Source organism: Streptopelia decaocto (genome assembly GCF_964273445.1).
Source record: "Streptopelia decaocto genome assembly, chromosome: 10".
Classification (NCBI taxonomy): Eukaryota; Metazoa; Chordata; class Aves; order Columbiformes; family Columbidae; genus Streptopelia; species Streptopelia decaocto.
In genome coordinates this window covers 1,259,381-1,278,270 of record NC_138665.1, presented here as the reverse complement: position 1 = coordinate 1,278,270, position 18,890 = coordinate 1,259,381, and the positions used below count along the sequence as shown (strand labels likewise).

General features: G+C 54.7%; 1 protein-coding gene across 2 annotated transcripts; it reads right to left on the bottom strand.

Moving 5' to 3' along the window:
- Positions 1-1,837: 1,837 nt before the first annotated feature.
- SPRY3 (sprouty RTK signaling antagonist 3) lies at positions 1,838-13,010 on the bottom strand. Of its 2 annotated transcripts, none has more exons than XM_082061776.1 (2): positions 12,898-13,010; positions 1,838-8,793 (listed from the first exon to the last, which is right to left on the bottom strand). In XM_082061776.1, exon 2 carries the CDS (start codon positions 8,744-8,746, stop codon positions 7,826-7,828), a length of 921 nt encoding a protein of 306 aa, XP_081917902.1. In that variant the 5' UTR covers positions 8,747-8,793; positions 12,898-13,010; the 3' UTR covers positions 1,838-7,825. The 2 variants fall into 2 exon arrangements, with proteins under 2 accessions (XP_081917902.1, XP_081917901.1); XM_082061775.1 differs by lacking the exon at positions 12,898-13,010 and adding an exon at positions 12,491-12,872.
- Positions 13,011-18,890: the final 5,880 nt, after the last annotated feature.

Below are 18,890 nucleotides of genomic sequence, written 5' to 3'. Positions count from 1 at the left end.
TCTGCCTCTAAGGGAGAGTTTCATGGAGCTGAGCTTGCTCTGGCCATGTTGGTCCCAGGACAGCATGCTACAGGCCATTTAGGCTCTGAACAACATCTAGCTGTGTTAGCCAAGAAAAAGCGGCATATTATTTTAGGCTAAACCAGCAAGAGTGACTAAACTACCCAGCTGATGCAGCTATGTGGCTGTGACCTGGTGCTACCATCAGCTTGTCTGGGGCCGTTGTGCCCTGTGCCATGATACGCTTGAGCCAGTGGAATTTCTACTTGATCTTCACAAGGATGCAAACCAGGAAAGATTGTGCAATTTTAAGAATCACTCCAATCTTTGGAGAAAGCCCAGCTACTGTCACTTTTTGTGACTCCTGGGACCATAATGACTTTCTTTACAGAGGAGAAGAAAAATATCTAAGCAAGCAATTAACATCTTTCTCAGATCATCGTGGTCTGTAGGCCACCTACCCCTGCTTCTCTGCTAATCTGACATTACAGCTTAGCTCCTGAGCTCTCCTTTAGTTTTCCTCTACAAGACCACAGCTGATAAATATCTACAGATGCCAGCAAGATTTGTTGGCATGAATTGATGAGGACAGGGAAGGCTTGGGAAGGTGGTACTATACAAACCAAAAGGTCTCTAACATAGTTGAAGAAGGCTGTGCTTCTAGGAATGAAACTGGTTGGCTGTGTCCAAGAAAATGGGACTTTGGCACTAAAAAGATCCAAGTGTGACAAAAGGCCTGAAGTCATCTTCTGTGAAGAGTGAGTCACAGCAGGGATTGGACTCACATCTGTACTCCACAGCCCTGAGGCAGATACTGAACACTGTGGCTGGGGCACTGGAACATTTTTTGGAATGCACGCTCTGATACCAGCAATGGTACAAACAGGACCCCAAAACCAGTAAAACAGCCTGAGGAAAGGCTTTATGGTGAGAGACACAGAGGATGCATGTTTTGAATTAAGCACAAAGGTTGAGAGGGCTCTTGAGCACAGGTCTAGCCTAGCAAAACCATCCTACGAAATGAAGGGACTCTTGCAGCTGGAGGAAACATGTTCAGCCAGTCAAGTGCTAGAAGCTGAAGCAAACAGGTTCAAATGAGAATAGGAGGGGTGCCACAACCATGGGATTCATTAGTCACTGAATCTACATGAAAGATCTTGACACTCTGGAAGTGCTTGAATGAAGATCCACCGTCTTTGCAAAAGAAGAGCTTTAGGCGAGCAGAAGCCAAGAAGCTACTGGCTTCTGTACATGCAGAAGCATATGAAACACTGGCTTGTAATATGTACAGAGAGATCAGAGGCACCAGCCTGGTTCAGCAACTGCTGGTGATGTGGCCCAGATTAATCCTTTTGGGGCTAAACACATCACTGAGGTGCCTTCTGCAGCTGGTGGGGAGAGACAGCCGTGTCCAAACTGCAGCTCCTCCTGCAGAAGATGTCCATTGCCCTGCGGCATCACCCCATCTCTTCTGGTCGTGGAAGAAGCTTGGGAAATGTGTTGGAATGTCTGGGGGTGACTGAAATCCCCCACATCTCAGGGACTTCTCACCTCGGTCCCTCCCTATTTGCTCCTGCCCTTTGCTACAGGAGCCTAATCTTCCACAAGAATCTGGAACAGCCGCAGCGGGGAAGCACACGCTGAGATTTTTGAGGTTTTATTAAGTGTCAGGAGACGGCTACCAGGGGAGATCTCATGGAGTGAAGAGCGACCCCCCAACACTCAGCCCATGTCAGCGCAAGCCCAGCCGCCCAGCACCCCGCAGCCGGTAAAAGCCCTGCCGAAGCAGGACTCTGAGTCATACCCTGGCCATCACAAAGACAAGAATGAGATCACATTCAAAATTAATATATATTTTTATTGAATAGTTGCTCTAAGTGGGCTTGTGAAGCCACTCATAGAATTACTTCTTTCACCTCAGCAGTGGTTCAGTAACAGTTATCAGCTTTGCAAGAGAAGAAAACCAAACAGAAGAGGGTGCATTAAAATAAATAGGTTATTTTTTTTCTTATCTTTAAAATAAACTTTTCAAATAAATACTTTGGTTTTTTATTTTTTTCCCTTAAAAGGTACAAGACTATTGTCAAAAAACAGCCATCAGGTTATAAACATATATTATACCTTATAGAAAGGAACCCAAATAAAGACAGCCAGGGGAGGGGTCTCTTTATACACTGTACAGAATGCCTTTGTACCAATTAAATGGAGAATTAAAGGGTTCGGTTCTTGGTACGAGACTCTCCTTTGAAGCCAAGGGTGATCCGTCTTCTAAGGAGAACTTTGTGCTGAGGACACCTGGGGAGGCAGGAGGCTGTGGAGCCACCGCCTGTCTGCAGAGCATCGCAAAGGCCTGAGGGAACCGCTGGGAAAGGACGGGCAGAGGGGACGGGGAGGGGGGAAAGGGGCTCTGTTGGGTCTGTGACCGCTCCAGGACAACCACACACCTCTCGGCTGGTGCTGCTGTTGGGACAGAGGGTGTGAGAAACCTCCTCCCCCAAAGCCCAGGCCAGCTCAACAGGGTGGGTTTGGTCCTGCTCACGCTGAAGCCCTTTGGGGAGCTGCAGGAAGGTGCAGTAGGAGAGAGACCCAGCAAGAGACCTCGCATGGCTTCCCCTTGCCGGCACTCCCACGGAGGCTTGTGATCCCTTCCCACCCATCCAACATCCCTCTTGCCTGCAGTCCCCCTGCCAAAGGACCATTCAGCCTCCCTGGCTTATGTCCCCATTGGATCCTTCTGCAACGTCACCCCAAGCAGGACAACAGATCTCATCTGCGCAAGCTCAGTACCTGCACTCTGGGAGAAAGAATTTGCAAGAGATCCCAATTCTCACTGGGAAATACCCTGAAGCAGACTGAGCCCAAAGACATCACATCTCTGGTTTGGCCACATGGACTAGATGCCAACCAGCAGCTTCCAGCTGCTGCAAGCATCCCACAGGTCTGGGTTCTGCTGCCTCCTTGAAGGGGACAAGCCTGAGCTGGATCCCATTAAAGACCAAGAATGGGCTTTGGGGTGGAGGCGCATCCCTTATCTACTTTCCTCACATGCTGATCACAAAAATTAGACCTTCCAATATCTGAAGACCTCCCAGCTTTCTCCAGCCTTGAAACACCCAAGGGCCAGAGAGAGAAAACTAACAAAGCGGGTGGTGGAAACAGCAAGTTCAGGGCATGGTGTGTTCTTTCCCTGTGCAAACCTTGCAGCAGTTCCTCTCACCCCACTGCTCATCCCTCGTTATTGCACTAAAGCACCTGTTTATAAACTGTTATTCTGTGCTTTGACAGCTTTTGGTCGATGACGCTTGACGACCAGCCATTGGTTTCACACATGGGAATGAGGAAGAGTTAACTGAATGGGATTCTATGGGAATCTGAGAGTAGAGTCCCAGAGAGTTCCCCCCCCCCGTTCTTTGAGGTACTTGGTTGGCACTGATGTTTCTCAGGGATGCGTGGACAGCAGCCCAAGGACCTGTTTTGCCCTTCCACAAGGAGGGTGGGATGGGAGGGAAACTCCACCTTTGTCCCCAGTGACCCCTCCTCACCAGTGCTGGGACTGGTCACTTTTGCCAGCTGGGAAGGAGAGGATTTGGACCAAGGGAGGTCTTGGAGAAAGCAAATACCAGCAGGAGCTCTAGTGTGGATGTAGCTGTGTTGGTCTGGGTGGGAAGAGGAGGTGCCTGCATGGGGAGCAGAGCAGGGACAGCTCAGGTCCTGCTCAGTAGCTCCTGCCTCCTCCTCCTTTGGCCCTGCACATTTCCTGGCAAAGGAGCCCACAACCGGTAGGGACACAACACAGAGAAATGTTCCCTTGCAAAGTGGCTCCATCCTTGTCACATCACAGGGGCACAGGGAAAACAGAGGACTCAACGCGTGACTCTCCCAAAAGAAAACCAAAAAAGACACGTCAGGACAGAGAGAAACCCAAACTGCCAGGACAAGCAGCTGCAAACAAACATCTGGAGCAGATGTTATCTGACTCATTACAGGGTGGGGCAGGAAAGGGGCTCACAACCCCAACCAAAATTGGAGTCCTCTCTGCAGGGAAACCAAACTATCTGGCAGCCGGAGACAGGGAAGGAGCAGGATGGATCTGGTTTGAAGATGTGAGAAAAAAGCATGATCAGAGGCTGGCCACAGCCTTCCTGACACCCGAGATCAGCGAACCAGAGCTGGCCTCTTTGGACAGCTTTTGGCAAATCCTAACCTGTCCTTCCTGCGGAGAGCAAGGAATTGGAGCTCACTGAGTCCCCCCCAGACGGAGTGGGGAGCCACACGAAGCCACCTGCCCCTACAAGCCGTGTAGGGGCCAACAGCTCTATACTTCTCTAGTCCACACAACTGCAAGGATGTGGCTTTGCCTTTTGCCCTCAACACGGTCAAACCAAAGCCTTGCCCTGGTCTGACACCCCTCAGTGCCCATCTGGGGCTCTCCTGCTCTCAGGTTCCCTTTTAAATGTTCCATATTTCATAAAATATATCTCGCAGGTCTTTCATTTCTTGGAGATAAGACGTTCAAGAGACCTGGCTGGACTCCTCAGCCCCGCACCCAGGCTATGGCAAGATTCCCTGGTAGAAATGGGACTTCCGCACTGACCCAGAAAAATCCCATTAGGTAGAAGGCTACTGGCAGGCGTCCTGGCCTCCTACCAATTACCAAAGGTAAATACGCTGCAATAGTAGTGCAGGGCTCCGCCTCGCTCTGCTAGCGCCAAGCAAAACTGGCTCTGGGGAGCTGATATGTGGACAACCATCTTCTCATCCTACTGGTCCCACACCTGGGGGAGGTCACTCTGTGCCTGCATGACTTCGGAGGCTGTGAAAATGATGAAGCTCCTCATGTTGAGTCATTCCACCATCAGGAGAGGAAGCAATGAGTTGCAAAGATACAGAGGTGGTAACTAAATTTACAAGGAAGATTCATTTAAAAAGGAGGAGAAAAAAAAAATCGAAGTAGAGCAAGTTGGAAAATTCTGTTCATTAGTTTTCTTTAAAAAGTTTCAATGAACTATTTCACATTCTCATTCAAGTGAGACAGTTCCTCAAACCTTCAGTGAAAATGGGACCTTTTCTCCCTAAAAAAAAGTTTTCTATTTTTTGGGAAGAAGGAATTTAATCAGCACCAATAGAAAAGTGAACCAAGTGTCCAAAAGGAAGAGTTGCCTCTTGGTGGAAGTCTCTCCCCAAAATATCGCTCAGAAGTAGGGAGCCAAGCAATTATTGGCATATGGATAAATATGTTTGCAATATATTTCATAACTGCTGCCACAAAGACACGGACTGATCTTATGGGGGTACACACACCTACAGGGCATCCTCCGAGAAGGTCATTGCCTTAAAACCCAAACGATTTCAGGGTCCAGAGCTGGCCTCAAAGGATGTGCAAACCACACAGACATGGTCCTCTCCCTTTTCAATGCCAGGAGATCCTCACTGTAACCCAGAGCATCATCCTGAATTCCCCACAGCTTACGGAAGTGGGTTCTCCACCCTTGGTCAGAGGAACCATCTTTCTACAGCCCCGCTCAGGCTCTAGGTGAAATCGGGCTGAGGATTTCGGTCATGACTGTTACGTGGCCCAGGCACAAACTTCGCACCAGGGATGGGATTCATCTTCCCTTCCATGAAGAACTGGGAGTTCAGTGTTTGAGCCCCATTTGTGTCAAGGGGAGACAGGCACCACCAGGCTATAATTTAATGAATAATGTTTTCAAGGTGGGATGAATCACCCACTGGAACCGCTTTTCTCAGCAACAGAGGGAGCTTGGATCAGCTGCAATTTTCAGATAGCAAATGTATGGAAAGAGGAATCCCATCGTGAGAGTCTATGTCCTGCCTCACCCCACAGGCCGCACTAATCCTGACCTTCTCTCTGCAAAGCAGAGGCTCCCAGAGCAACCTGTAAACCCCTCTCCCAACTACCCAGGAACTATAGGTCTAGGATTAGCAATTAACAGACTGGGAAGTCACCTTCCAGCATGTGCAAGTATACCAGGAAGCCAAACCTTGCATCTGGCACCATTCACAGCAGTATCATGAATATTATTAGTAACAGACCTAGCCATCCTAACGTTATATTTATATATACAAAAATAGATCCACAGAACTCTACATAAAGAGGTGGCTGAAGGAAGGTGATGGACGAGCCCTGGATGGCATGGCTGTGGAGGACGCCAATGGACACGTTGCATATATTTCTCCAGGGGAACCATTTGCTTCCCTCTGAACACACACACACACACACACACACACACACACACACACACACACACACACTTCGGAGGGGGGACAGGCAGGCAGAGCTGAACACTGGGACATCATCCCAGCCCCAGGCTTCCCTGACCGATTGGCCGATGTCAGCAGAGTCACAACTGAGAGCTGCTGCCGTGTGTTGGCAAGCGGAGATGGGGCTGAGTCCTGGACCTTCCCCCAACCGCAGCGACGAGTTGGGCTTTTTATCATCCCAGCAAGTAAACCATGAAGCCCTGACCCTGATTCGCGTTTCCTCCTGGTCTGCAGACAGCCCAGCCCTAGGGTTTGGTTCAGACCCATCTCCGGTTTGCCACAGGCAGCCACCATTGCAGAACACCCTTCAGCAGTGCCAGCAGGTTTGCCTGCCGGCGTGACGCTGGTGTTGGTGTGAGACACGGGTGGGCCAAGGAAAGCGAGGTGAGGACCCACAGGCAACTTCTGCAGGGAGGGAAGGTGGGGCTCCCATCTTTCAACACCCCCTTCTGCTCTCAGTTTCCCTCCAATCCAAAGCAGGCACAGAAGAAGTCCCCACTGGGGAGTTGCCCAGGACCGGCACGAGGTGACAGGGAGAGCAGGGTGAGAGGCAGATGCTGACAGTTGGGTTTGGGGTATTTTTTCTAAAGTGAATTCAGTGCTGGTGGAAGGTACCAGACTGGGGTTCTTGGAGCTCAAGCACAGAGCCAGTGCCCGTGGCATCTCCTCTGTGGTGGGATGGAGCTGGGCGGCATCTCCCACCCACCAGGGTTTGTGGCCTGGAGGCAGCCCTTCAAGGCATTGAGAAATGAACGGCAGTTTCAAAACAGCTTCTTGTTCTCAGCTAAATCCCATAGGGGACCTTTCCCTCACTACAGTCGGGCAGAAGCGAGTGGGCTAGGCTGCCTCCAATAGCTCCATCCTCTGCCAGAAGGTTTCTAAAGCTTCCCACACCTTCCCTTCCTCTTTGAGACAGAAAAATACAATGCCACCTCATTTTGAAGCTAGATTGCTTCTCCCAGCAGCTTCCAAGCCCAAAGGGAAGCCACTGCCACCAGTGGGACCCTGCTGCACCCCGACCGTTTGGGGAAAGCAGACCTACAGCCATGTGAGAGTAGAGAGGCCCCCCACAAAAAGTGCTGGAGAGAGATAAAGAGAGAGAGAAGGAGGTCTGGCTCCTGGATGACTCTTGCAGAGGGGATGTGTTGACCTGCCTCTTCCCCTCATCGGGAAGGACCACACCATGGGCCAGCGCCAGCTCCTAAAACCCTCTGACAGCGAGCCCCAAGGACCCGCCGGGTGGCCCTTTCCCATGGGCCACGGCCAGGGAGGGCACCCGCAGCTCCCTCTGCCTCTCCTAGTCCCTCCACCCACATGTGCAAAACCATAATTTCCCACCAGCTTGCTGCCAGCTCCCCTGGCCATCCGGCTGCCTTCCCACTCCCAGAGGCTGAGGGACCACCAGTTCACCCATGTCATTCCCAGGAGCTGATGGTGATTAGGGGGGAGCGCTGCAGAGCAGAGGGAGCTGAGAGAGGAGGGGGATGGAGGGGAGAGGAGGAGGAGGAAGAGGAGTAGAGCCTGCTTCTCCTCCCCGGGAGGGTCATACCGGCTTATCCAGCGTCTTGGGGAAAGGTGTGCCGCTGGAGGAGGAGATCTTTCTGCAGACCGTATTGGTGTGGCTCTGGCAGCGGCAGCCAGGTCGTTTCAGGTTGTCATAACCCCGCTGACAAAGTTTGAGGCACCCCAGGGTAGGAAAGTAGCAGCAGAGGCAGGGCATGAGGAGAGAGAGGAAGCTCATGGCAGCCCAGCGGGCACAGCAGGACCCCGGCCCGCAGGAGCAGGGGTCGTCAGCGCAGGTGTCCTCGTCATCGGTGGAGCAGTGGTAGAAGAGACCCTTGACACAGCAGAGGCAAGTCCCGTAGTCGAGGAGGCTCTCGGGGGAGCAGAGGCAGCGCTGGTTGCAGAGCCAGCAGGAGGGCAGGCTGCGGGCGGCCGTGCAGCGGGCACACTTGCATCGCCCGCACTCCTCGCAGATGAAGAGGTGGCCGGTGTGCAGCGTGGGCTTCTCCGCCACCCCCTTCAGCGGTGACTCCTCCGGTTTCAGCTCGCCGGCCCGGGGCTGCGTCCGGATGAGGGAGTGCCCGGAGTGGGAGGGCGTGAGGCTGCTCAGGAGGCGCTGGTCGGAGGCGGTGGTGCTTTGGGAGACGGAGCTGGCTGTGCTGGAATGGCTCATGTGCTGCTGCAAAGGTGGCATCTGGTGCTGTTGGCTGTGGCTGCGGTGCAGGTCCTGGAAGGTGGAAGACACCAGGCGGTCCTGGGACCACTCTTGCTTGTGTGGTGGCTGGGACAGGGACGGGTTGGAGCGGGCTTGCTGGAAGCAGGCAGCTGGTCTCTCCACGTAGTTGTTGCTGGCACGGATGGAGCGGATTTGGTCAATGGACAGGACCTGCTGGAAGTCCTCAGCGGGTGGGTCCATCGTCTCGTCACAACTGAGTTCAGCCACACTGGAAGAGAGCTGCATTTCCAGGAGTGCGGAGACCCTGCGGCATCAGGGCACATCTAAAAATCCTAAAGAATGGGGCGGGAAGACAGAAAACATTTGTGTTACATTTTATAATGGATCCATCCACACAAACCAGGAAGCAAACACTGGCTGGAGAGCTCCTAATGAAGTTGTTTCCAATAATGAGACTCGAAGTACTTCTGTGCCTGGGGAGACAGCCTGGACATGTCCAAACGGCAAGACCTGTAAGATCTGTCACCTGAAACAGGTAGACACAGCACCCACCTGTGCTTTTGAGCTTTTTTGCGTCCTTCCAGAGGATTTCCCACCCCTTGCCACTCCATCTGTCCTCCCTGTCCTTCCCCAGGGTAAAGTGATGGCCCTCTCTAGAGGAGGGGAAACGTGAAGCTGTGACATATCCAGAGCCAGTGACAGAAATGGGAACAGCATCTCCTCTGGAGCAGCAGACTCTGTTTTGGGGCTTCCCAGTACACCCCAGCACCATACCCTGTACATACCAGGGGCACAGGGCTGGAGGGCACCTGAACACATATAATTTCAGGCAGTATCAGCAACAAATCTCAACTAATGAGACATGCGCTCAGTCAGGAACAGGCCAAGCCCACAGACTCCCTAAATCCCGGCAATTCCCACTGCAGTGTCCCGTTTTCCCATGTGCAACCCAGCAGCAGCCCAGGAACCCGTTTACCCCCATCACGAACACTGAGAAGGGCAGGTTTCTCTACAGCCCCAGCACAAACACAGGGCAAAGCAGGGAAAGCAGACTGTGCAGCAGGCAAGCCCCATCTTGCTCCTCGTACCCAGGCTGCCGCGCTGTTTGCTGTTGTTTTCAGGAAATGGCACTTCCGAGTCTGCGGCGCTGGCAGCAGCGCCTGCTTCGTCCAGAGGGAAGGTCGGGACCGTCTGAGGGCTGTGGGATGGGGCAGGGAGGATCCCTGTGTCCCACAGCTTCCTCCCACCCCCAGGCAGGTTTGACCTCATGGCATTAGCACCATCACCAAACCCTCGGGCTGCCAGACTTTGCCGCTGGCGTCTGGGTGAAACCTCCGCAGGGCTGGGCGAAGGGACAGGCAGGAGTGGGTCTGCAACGGAGCTGGGGCTTGGCCCTTAGGAGGGAGGGCGGGAGAGAAAAACAGCGCACAGAAGCCATTCGTTGCATGCCAGACCCCAGCAAAGAGCTTTCCCCCCTGCACTTCCAGCCCAGATTTCAATATCGGATACGTGCTTTCCGTGCGCAGCCAACTTCCCCAGGACAAAGCCATTCTCCTCTGGCAGCTCAAATGAGTGATCCCTCAGTGACACAGATATTGTCACGGTGCCCGGGCCCGCAGGAAGACTCTGTTTCAATAGGAAGCTCCCCGCCGGCGTTGCACATGGTCAGCAGCCCAGGCGGCCAGCGGCAGCTTTCAAGTAGGTGAGGGGCCACAGGTAGAATCTGCTCATGCAGCAGAGAGAGGCAGAGGGAAGATTGATTTTCATTAGCTAGGCTGACCTTGAAGGGCAGGGAAAAGCAAAGGCAACTTACTTTGACTGTTCAAGCAAGATCTGGTCTCTCCCATCCCCCTTCCCCAGAAAGAAAAGGCAACTGATCTGCTTAGATTTGGGTTTTTCCTTCGCATGGAGCCCACTTGCCATCCCTTCCATGTGCTCTCAAGTGAGATGCTCACCCCATCCAGGGAGATGCGGCGGTGAGTGAGTGGCTCTCCCAGGACAACCATAGTTGATTTGGACACCGATTTGTTTATCAGAACTACCAAAGTAAATTAGGAGGGCACAGCTGACCCAGGGAAGGTTTTGTGAGCATGCTGCCAGGATGAGAATGGGCCACAGAGGCAAAACACCCTCTTGTGATCTGTTACCTGCTTGCACTGAGCTCCTCACCTTGGAAGGTCTTACTACAGCACAGGCTGTCAACCTGAAGCCCCCTGGACCCCTGAAGAGACAGGACACATCTCAGCCTGCAGCTAGGACCATGCAGGAGGGAGCAGAAAACAGCCTCAGCAGGTTCCCACATCCCTCATGACCCAGATCCCATCTTGGGGTGGGATTGTTCAGGGGACGATGCTGATTTAAACCCAGGGAGGAGCTGCTCACATCTGGGTGTCCATCCCCTCTAGCCTGTGTGCTGGGACTTGGCAGCGTTCGGGCATTAGGACTTAGCCAGCGAGTCTCTGGTGATGTTCCCATGTGGGGCTTGAACCAAGGTGGGACCCAAAGGGAGAAGAGGGTGACCCAAGGCAGCAGAGGGTCCCACTGCGATGGAGGCAGTGAAAGTGGGAGATAAAGAGCAGCCAAAGGGCAGACCCAGTACAGCTACACCCAGTCCTCTATGCAGCTCAGAAGACATGAGGAGACCTATGAGCCATGCTTAGGAAGGAGGAGATGCACAGGGGACACCACGAGGACGAACAGAGCCGTGGGGACACAGACAGAGGGAGAAGCTGGCAATCAGGCCATGCAGTGCAATGCAATCCGGACACTTAGAATCTGTGTCCAGGGTTTGGTGTGACACAGCATCCTGGGCAAGACAGGTCCTGGGAGGACCCCCAGCACTGAACCAGGGCCTGAATGCTCCTGGACCTATGAAACCCCCAGGCACAGGGCTATAGACACGGACCCAGATTTGCCGGCTAAGGGGAGGCAAATGTCCCTCTGGGATCCAAGGGTACATGAGCCAGAGGATCTGAGGGTCCTCCAGTCCAGAGGGATGGGGAGACGAGGAACTGAATGACCAGAGCTGGGACCCTGCTTCTGCTCCCTCCCCCGACTCTGGGGGAGCCCAGTGTCCCTGATTCCCTCCCAGCCCTCCCTGCTCCAGCCCCATGCCAGGGCTGCAACCAGTGCATATCCCGGCCCCCAAGGGTCTGACCATCCCCAAGGCACTGCCGTACCCTCCCTGCCTACCTACCCATCTGGGGGAGACCAGGGCAGCCTGTCCCCAGCCTCCTCCTCCTCACACCCTGCCTGCCAGGCAGGCATGCCACCCGGAAACTGGGCGAGCTTTATGGCCGCCAGCAGCCCCAAACACATAAAGTTCGTGTAATAATGGGCCAGAGAAGGGATCGTAAAAGCAAATGATTTACAGCGTGGAGGTGGCTTCAAGCTGGAGATGAGCTGCACAGGGCTCCCAGGTGGGAGAAAAGGGCTTTTTCCCTCCAGAGGGACCCCCTCACCCGGTCCCGGGTGCTGCAGGGTGGAGCGGGTCAGTGGCAGGAGGCTGATCCCCAGCCCCTCTGCCCGCAGCCCACGCGTGGCGCGGAGCCGGGCTGCAGCCCCCCGTGCCCAGCCCCACCGTGTGCTGGCTCCTCCAGCCCTCCCTGCAACACAGCTCACGCGTGGCTTGGATCCGGATCCGGATCCGGCCCGCAGCCCCCAGCCCCACTGTGCCCACAGCCCACGCATTTCCAGGACCTCCAAGCACCGCCGTGCATGCAGCCCCTTCGTGTTCCGGACGCCCCAACCCCGCTGTGCACACAGCCCACGCGTGACTCTGACCCACACCCAGCCCCTAGCCCCACTCGACGCGTGTCCCGGACCCCATCCCCACCGCACAAGCATGGACCCCAAGCTTCAGCGCACACTCACAGCCCGCCCAGGGACCCTCGTCCTGTCGGCAAACAGCCCACGCGTGTCTATACCCGCCCCCCCCGCGCTGCCCACGCAGACCCCCCTGCCCAGCCCCGCCGCGCACACCCCACGCGCGTCCCCTCCCCGTCCCGCCACCGCTCCGGGCGGACTCACCCCGCCGCCGCCGCCTCCGCCGGTCCATCCGCCCGCGGAGCCCCGAGCCCGGCCGGGGCCAGCCCCGGGGCACCGGGCGGCCCGGAGCGGGGCTGCTCAGGGGCGACCGGCGGCAGGCATAGACCCGGGGCACCGCCCGCCCCCCCGGCCCCGCAGCCGGACCGTGCTCCGCGCCCTGGGGAGCGGGAGCGGGGCCGGGCCGGGCCGCCGGCGGGGGCAGCGAGGGAGAGCCCGGGAGGGCTGCCCGGCTCCGGTTTGTGAATGCAGGCTGGTCCCCGGCGCTCCTTGTGAATGGGGGCAGCGTGGAGGATGGGAGGGAGGGAGGGATTTATCGCTGCCCATTCGCATCTCTCTCTCTCCCTCTCTCTGCCGTTCGCCTTCCCGGAGCTGGAGCTCTTAACGCTTACCCCAGTGGCGTCATCCCGCTGCAATGGAATCGGCCCATTAGCGGTCCCCATAGAGCCCTGAGCATCCGCTCCCCAGATAATGACTGCAACGGAGCCGAGAGCAGCGCCGGGGCTGCGGGATGCAGCAGGCACTACTTAAACATTTCCGTCTGCCTCAGGCTGCGCTTCCCCCCCCTGCGCCCACCGGGACAGCCCACCCTGAGGCCCCGCCGCCCCCCAGCCCATCGTCCCCCATGGGGACATCTGTGGTGGCCATCCTGCCGGCCTCAGTCACAGGGTCCGTGCTGTATCACACGTAGGATGGGTTCAGTTCAGCCCGACACTGCGGGCAGGTTGTGTTAGGAGCGTCCTGGGTTTGGCTGCAAAGGGCCCATATGCACTATTGGGCTCTGTCACCTTGGGTGCCTCACTTGACCTGTAAGTCAGTGTGAAGTGGATGCAGTCACCTTCTGCCCTGCCTCCCAGGCATCTCAGGAGGCACTGGTAGGAGCCCAGATGTCGTCCACCCCTGATACTACCAAAAAAGTCCAAACTAATACCCAAATTAGCTCCTGTAAAAGAAACTCAGGGCAGGCAGGCTGGAAAGGGGTTTTTCTGTACTGAGATCCACAGAACCAGTCCACACACATCCCATTCTCCCAAGAACAAAAACCTCAGGCTCGAGGTCCAAACAAGACGGGGATCTTCTGTCCCAGGCATTTCCTTGAGTCACTGTGTGCTCCTGCCTTGTGCTGCTTTCTTTAAGGCAACAACTGCTTCTCAGGACCACTGAGGATCCTTGTGATACCCCTTGGCCTCATTTATAAATAAACTGGACCTGGTTTTACAGCCCCAAAGACACAAGTCCTCTCCTTGGGGACACTGGACATTGGCTATGGACCTCACCACAACTCCCACTCTCACTTTATTCCTCAACATTTCCAAGCTGGTCATCCATCCTTTCTGGTAGTGTTTGCTGGATGAACAAAGCAACATTACCAGCTCATGGAAGGCTAAGAACCTGTCTCCAAGAAGTGAAGCTGAAGCGATCAAGCCCTCAACCATCCCAGCTGAGTCCCTTGCAGCTCGGCCATGCTGTGCCGGTGTTCACTGCCAATGGGCAGTGCAGGGTCTGGGTGTGAGAGCAGGCGGTGGGGGGAGTGGGAAGGAAGAGAAGAAGCCTGAATACAAGTGACAAAACCAGCTCTGCTGCTTGTTGCCCTAACAGATGGGAATAAACCAGGATGATCCCACTGACCTCATTGGCTCCCTCCCAGCTGATGCCAGCAGAAGCACTGGAGTCCTCCCCAGGAGGGGCCAGTGACCCTACTGTCCCAGCTGAGCCTTTCCAGGCTCGTTCTTAGGCATTTCTAGGCTGAGTGTTTCTCCATCTCCATAGGATCCCACCAGTGATGCTCCTCCAAGAGGGCTTTTTCCAAGAGGAATGAGTCCCTGACGGCATCCTTCAGCCTCAGAAATGGCTCAGAGCCTTAATGCTGCATCCCTCTGTGCTCCTACGAGCCCCTCCTCTTCTCCCCATCGCTCTCAGCTCCCTCTTTAAAGGCGCAGAAAGGATCTGAATTGCCCAATTCCCAGCGACCGCCAGCTGGCTGTGAGCACCTGACTCCTAAAAGCACGTGTGCTGTCCTCCCTTTCTCCCAGCCCAAATCTATCACTCCCACCTTGAGGTGCCGGTGATTCAGGCTTCCCTCCGCTGGCTCACAGCATCCCCAGCACAGCAGCCTGCGTCGTGCTCAGCCAGCGCTGCTTTATTCCTCGCCCGCTGCCGAGGGAGGGCCAAAAAGGCATGAATGCAGATCCTGAGACAAGTGGGAGGGTGGGAAGCAGAGGGAGAATAGCAGCCTCCTGGTGAGTTAGTGACCGCAGCATCTCCAAAGAGGAGTCCTGGGAACACAAACGCGTTTGCAAAGCAGAAAAGTTCAGAGCTGCTCCCAAAGGAAAGGGTCCGTGTCAGAACCTCCGGCAGGTTGTCAGAGGCTTTTTGACTGTCGGAGGAAGGATATGGTCCCCTGACAGTGCACAGCTATGATGTGCCATGTGTGAAGGTGTGAGACTCTCAGATTTATTACAATCTCTCACTGTGCGGGGTCTGTGGGAGTGAGCAGCTGCCCTGACAGGGGGATTTCACATCCCCCCAGCGCTGTGACAGCTCACACTGTGCCCCACGCACCCACCGCTGCCTCTGCTCCCTCCCAGCCGCTACCTGCAGCTGATCCCAGCTCCTCTTAACTGGCCTTTTGCACTGATCGCACTCCTCCTCCCAGTTTGAATCCACCACCTTTCAACCCCTTGGGGTCCTGTCCAAAGGGACAGGGGAAGAGGCAGCTCCCAGGAGTCCCATTCTTTGCCCTTATTTTAGATGCTGCCAGCATGCCTCCTGCCCAGGACAGCTGATAGCACTGACATGCAGACACTGAGATGGCAGCAGTGCATCCCCATGTTCCCAGCTCCAGCTGAGCCCTCTCAGTGAGCTCTCAGTGCCTGTTGCGGATCTCTGCCTTGGGGGACCCTCACCCCTGCCAGTCCCCGCAGGTCACCAGCAATTCCTCCCAGCTTTGCTCTTTCCACTCCCCCTGCACATCCCAAACACCTCAAAAAAGGTGAGGAGCTACTCGCCTTCCTTCCCCTCCTCCAAAAGTGTTTCTCTAGATGCACACACATGTTCACAAAACCAAAAGAGCTAAACCTGGAGTCTGAAGAACTTAAATGCAATTTGAAAACAACCCAGGATTGCTTGGCGCTGTTTTCTCGGCACGTTGACCAGCCGCCTCCAAGCCTGACCACCTCTAGTCCTGCCTGTGCAGACAGTCGAACAGTAATTGCTGTGAATCAGTCTGGAAGTGGGCAGCGGAGAGGAGAATATCCCAGAACAAGGCTGAAGATGTCTGATCTCTTCTGATGCTATTAGCCAAGGCTGGGCACAGGGGGAGGGAAAACTCATCTCCAGTTAAAGATGATGCAAGGTGGGGGGGAGGAGAAGGAAAAAAAGAAAGGAGAGGATAAAGAGAACATGCGATTCCCCTGATTAAATCAGCCAGAAACAATGAGGTCCTGGTGCCCTCTAATTTCTAGATTCACAGATTTTAGGGCCAGAAGGGACCGTGATGTTCATCTAGCCTGACAGTCTGTATTATGTAAAAGCCACTTGAAGGCAGACAGTGCCACTAGCTTTTCAGAAGGAATAGCAAGCGCTGGGGAACTTATTAAAAGACTGCGATCCTCCTAGGGCGGAGGGCCATGTGCCTCCCAACACACGCTTTGGGAGCGGGAGAGGGACAGGTACATCTGCCCCACTGGGCTCAAGCTGAACAGACGGCAGCTTTGGGGAAAGAAAACATCGTTTCCCTTCTATATCACACAGTTCCTTTGCCCAGCAAAGAGGGATAAGCAAGAAGGAAAAAAATCCAGCCCTTCCTTGTGTTTTCTTTTTCAGCCTTCCCTAGTCTCTGGAAAGAAAATGCCCTGCAAGAATTCTGGCCCCAGGACGTCTCTTGGTCACTTTGGTGTGAAACTCCACTGTTTGCAGCGATGCAGCTTCACAGCAATCTGAGCTGAGCCCAACCCACCGGGCCAGCCAGATCCTGAGCTCCTCGCTCAGCCTGCAGCACCACGGAGGTGTAGTCATTGACTGCAATGTGAGTTTTTCTCTGAAGATGGAGCCAGGCAGCATAAAACATCAATAAAGAGCTCAGGATGCATCCCTTTAATGAGCTGAGATTGTAACACGCTGACGGAGCTCACCAGAAGCTGCCCATTCTGTCAGGAGGAGTAGATCCTGCTGGAGAAGTGTTAAGTGGGTCCTGCTGACTCATTGATGCAGATGGTTCCATCCTCGCATGGACGGCAGCGAGGCTGGAGATGCCATCTCTGGGGAGAGCATCCAGCACAGCGCCCAGGTACCTGATGTGTGAACCCAGCAGGAGCACAAACAGAAAAGCATGTATATATATATATATATATATACTTATATTTATTTATTTTTTTTCCCCATGTCCCATTGTGTATAGCAAATGCCAAGTGTTGGGCAAAGTTCAGGGCACCCCAGTACATCAACGAGCTCCCTGTGCTTCCACAGCAGGTTTTCTTCTACAGAAAACACGTTTGTCCCCGCGAGGTCCCCTACCCAAATCCACGTTGCCCTCCCAGCAGAGAAACCAGAGCAAAGACATGATTAAAGCAGCAAGTGCCACTCAAAATGTGCGACACAGCGACCGCGGCCATGAGCCCCTCGGGAACCTGAGCAGGGCGGGGAAAGCCAGACGGTGCGTTGGTTGTAGAGATATTGGGGGGGGTCTCTCAACACAAGCATTTCCTCACCGGGAAACTGTCAACTCCATCTTCCAGCTCCCTGGAAGCACTGGCAGATGCCTGTGCACACATTCTGCCTGAGGTACAAGCTCTGGGAGCTGGGTCCCTCGCACCGTACCAGCAGATGAAGGGTGCAGAGCTGAAGGCTTCTCATTCTCATTAGGAGCAGGCTGGCTTGGTGAGCCAAAGCGGTAGCTCTGTGCAGGGTGCCATGGGTGGGTGATGTGTGTTTTCCAGCCCAAAACCCATTGCTACACCCACCAAGTACCAAAGGGTTTGCACCCTCCGGACCCTGAATGTCCCCAAAAAGCCCATGGAGCACCAGTTCCTCCTGCCAGGTCTGACCCTGCGTTCGCAGAACATGTGGTTTCATCCAACCTGTGTCTATGTGGCACATTCAACCGCTGCCTTGATGGGGACGGGATGCTCCCACAGCCGTCTCTTCTGTCCCCAAGTCCTCAGGGTCAATTCTCTCCCTGGCTCCCATGCCTCACGCTCGCAGTGATGTTTCTCCACCATGCTGATCTTTTCTAGGAGCAGTCACCAGCTACTATTCCAGCTCTTCTTCGGGCTTTCTAGAGGTCCCAGACCAAGCTCTACCACTTGTATCAGGTATCCCTCCTGCAGATGATGAGCCCAGATGTGCTCAGCTCTCCACAGACCAGCTGGCCCATGCACTCAGCAGCAGGTCTTCCACCTCTTGTCCCCATCCAAGCCCAGGTGCCTGACCTGAGCATCCTCCCACGCCCAGGTACCACTCTTCCCACTCCAGACCAAGCCTTCTCCTGCCTCATTGAGCAAAACTCATTCCCCATGGATGAAGGCAGAGGGAAGGGAGGCAGCTCCCCACAATCTCTTTGCCTTCAGCACTTTGAGTTCCCATTTCAATGTCACTTTAACTTGAGCGCACGCGAGCGCAGGGGAGAAAGGCTTGGTATTAAATTGCCAATCTGGTCACATGTTGCCTGGGATTTGGCTGTAGCTAAGCAGCATCACCCCCGCATTCACTTTTTTGGCTGGTGACTCCTCTGCTCGGCGTAAGGCAGGGCCAGCGAAGAATAGGAGAAACCGGAGGGGGAAAGACAAAAAAAAATAAGGCGAGTCATTGTGAATGTCAGGAGCTCCTCGGCTGCGGGTGTGACAGTGATCCTCCCCCTCCAAACTCGCTCCGGGTGAGAGCCAAAGAGAGAGGATTTCATTAGGATCTGGTAGCAGGCTATTTTCAGAGCTGACATCCTACCCACAGCTAAAAATAGCTGGTCCCCTCCACGCAAACCAGGGTTTCTTTTCTGTTAAACTTTAATAAACCTCAGCAAGGCTCAGACCTTGCTTTCTCCCCACACTTTGCTCCATTGCTTGCTCCACTCTCTTCCATCATCCCTTTCTTCCCTTTGCCATCCCTCATTTCCTGCTGCCCAAGTGTCCTCTCCCATCTGGTCCCAGCTTGCAGAGACCAGAGCGGAGATGTCACCGCAGCAGGGCTGGGGAAGCAGAGGGCTGGGGTCAACTCCTACCCAAAAGCAGCATCCTGCACACAGACCCAGGATTTTGGGAGGCCAAGCAGGCAGCAGGGGTCTGAGATGCCTTCAGCATCCCTTCAGAGCCCAGCCCCGCTCCCGGATGCACATCAGAGCACCCCAAAAGGAGGGACCATGCACTGCACCCTCGGAAGGTACGAAAACGCA

Coding starts and splice junctions, on each gene's coding strand:
- SPRY3 (XM_082061776.1), bottom strand. CDS start 8,746: ATGCAGCTCTCTTCCAGTGTGGCTGAACTCAGTTGTGACGAGACGATG.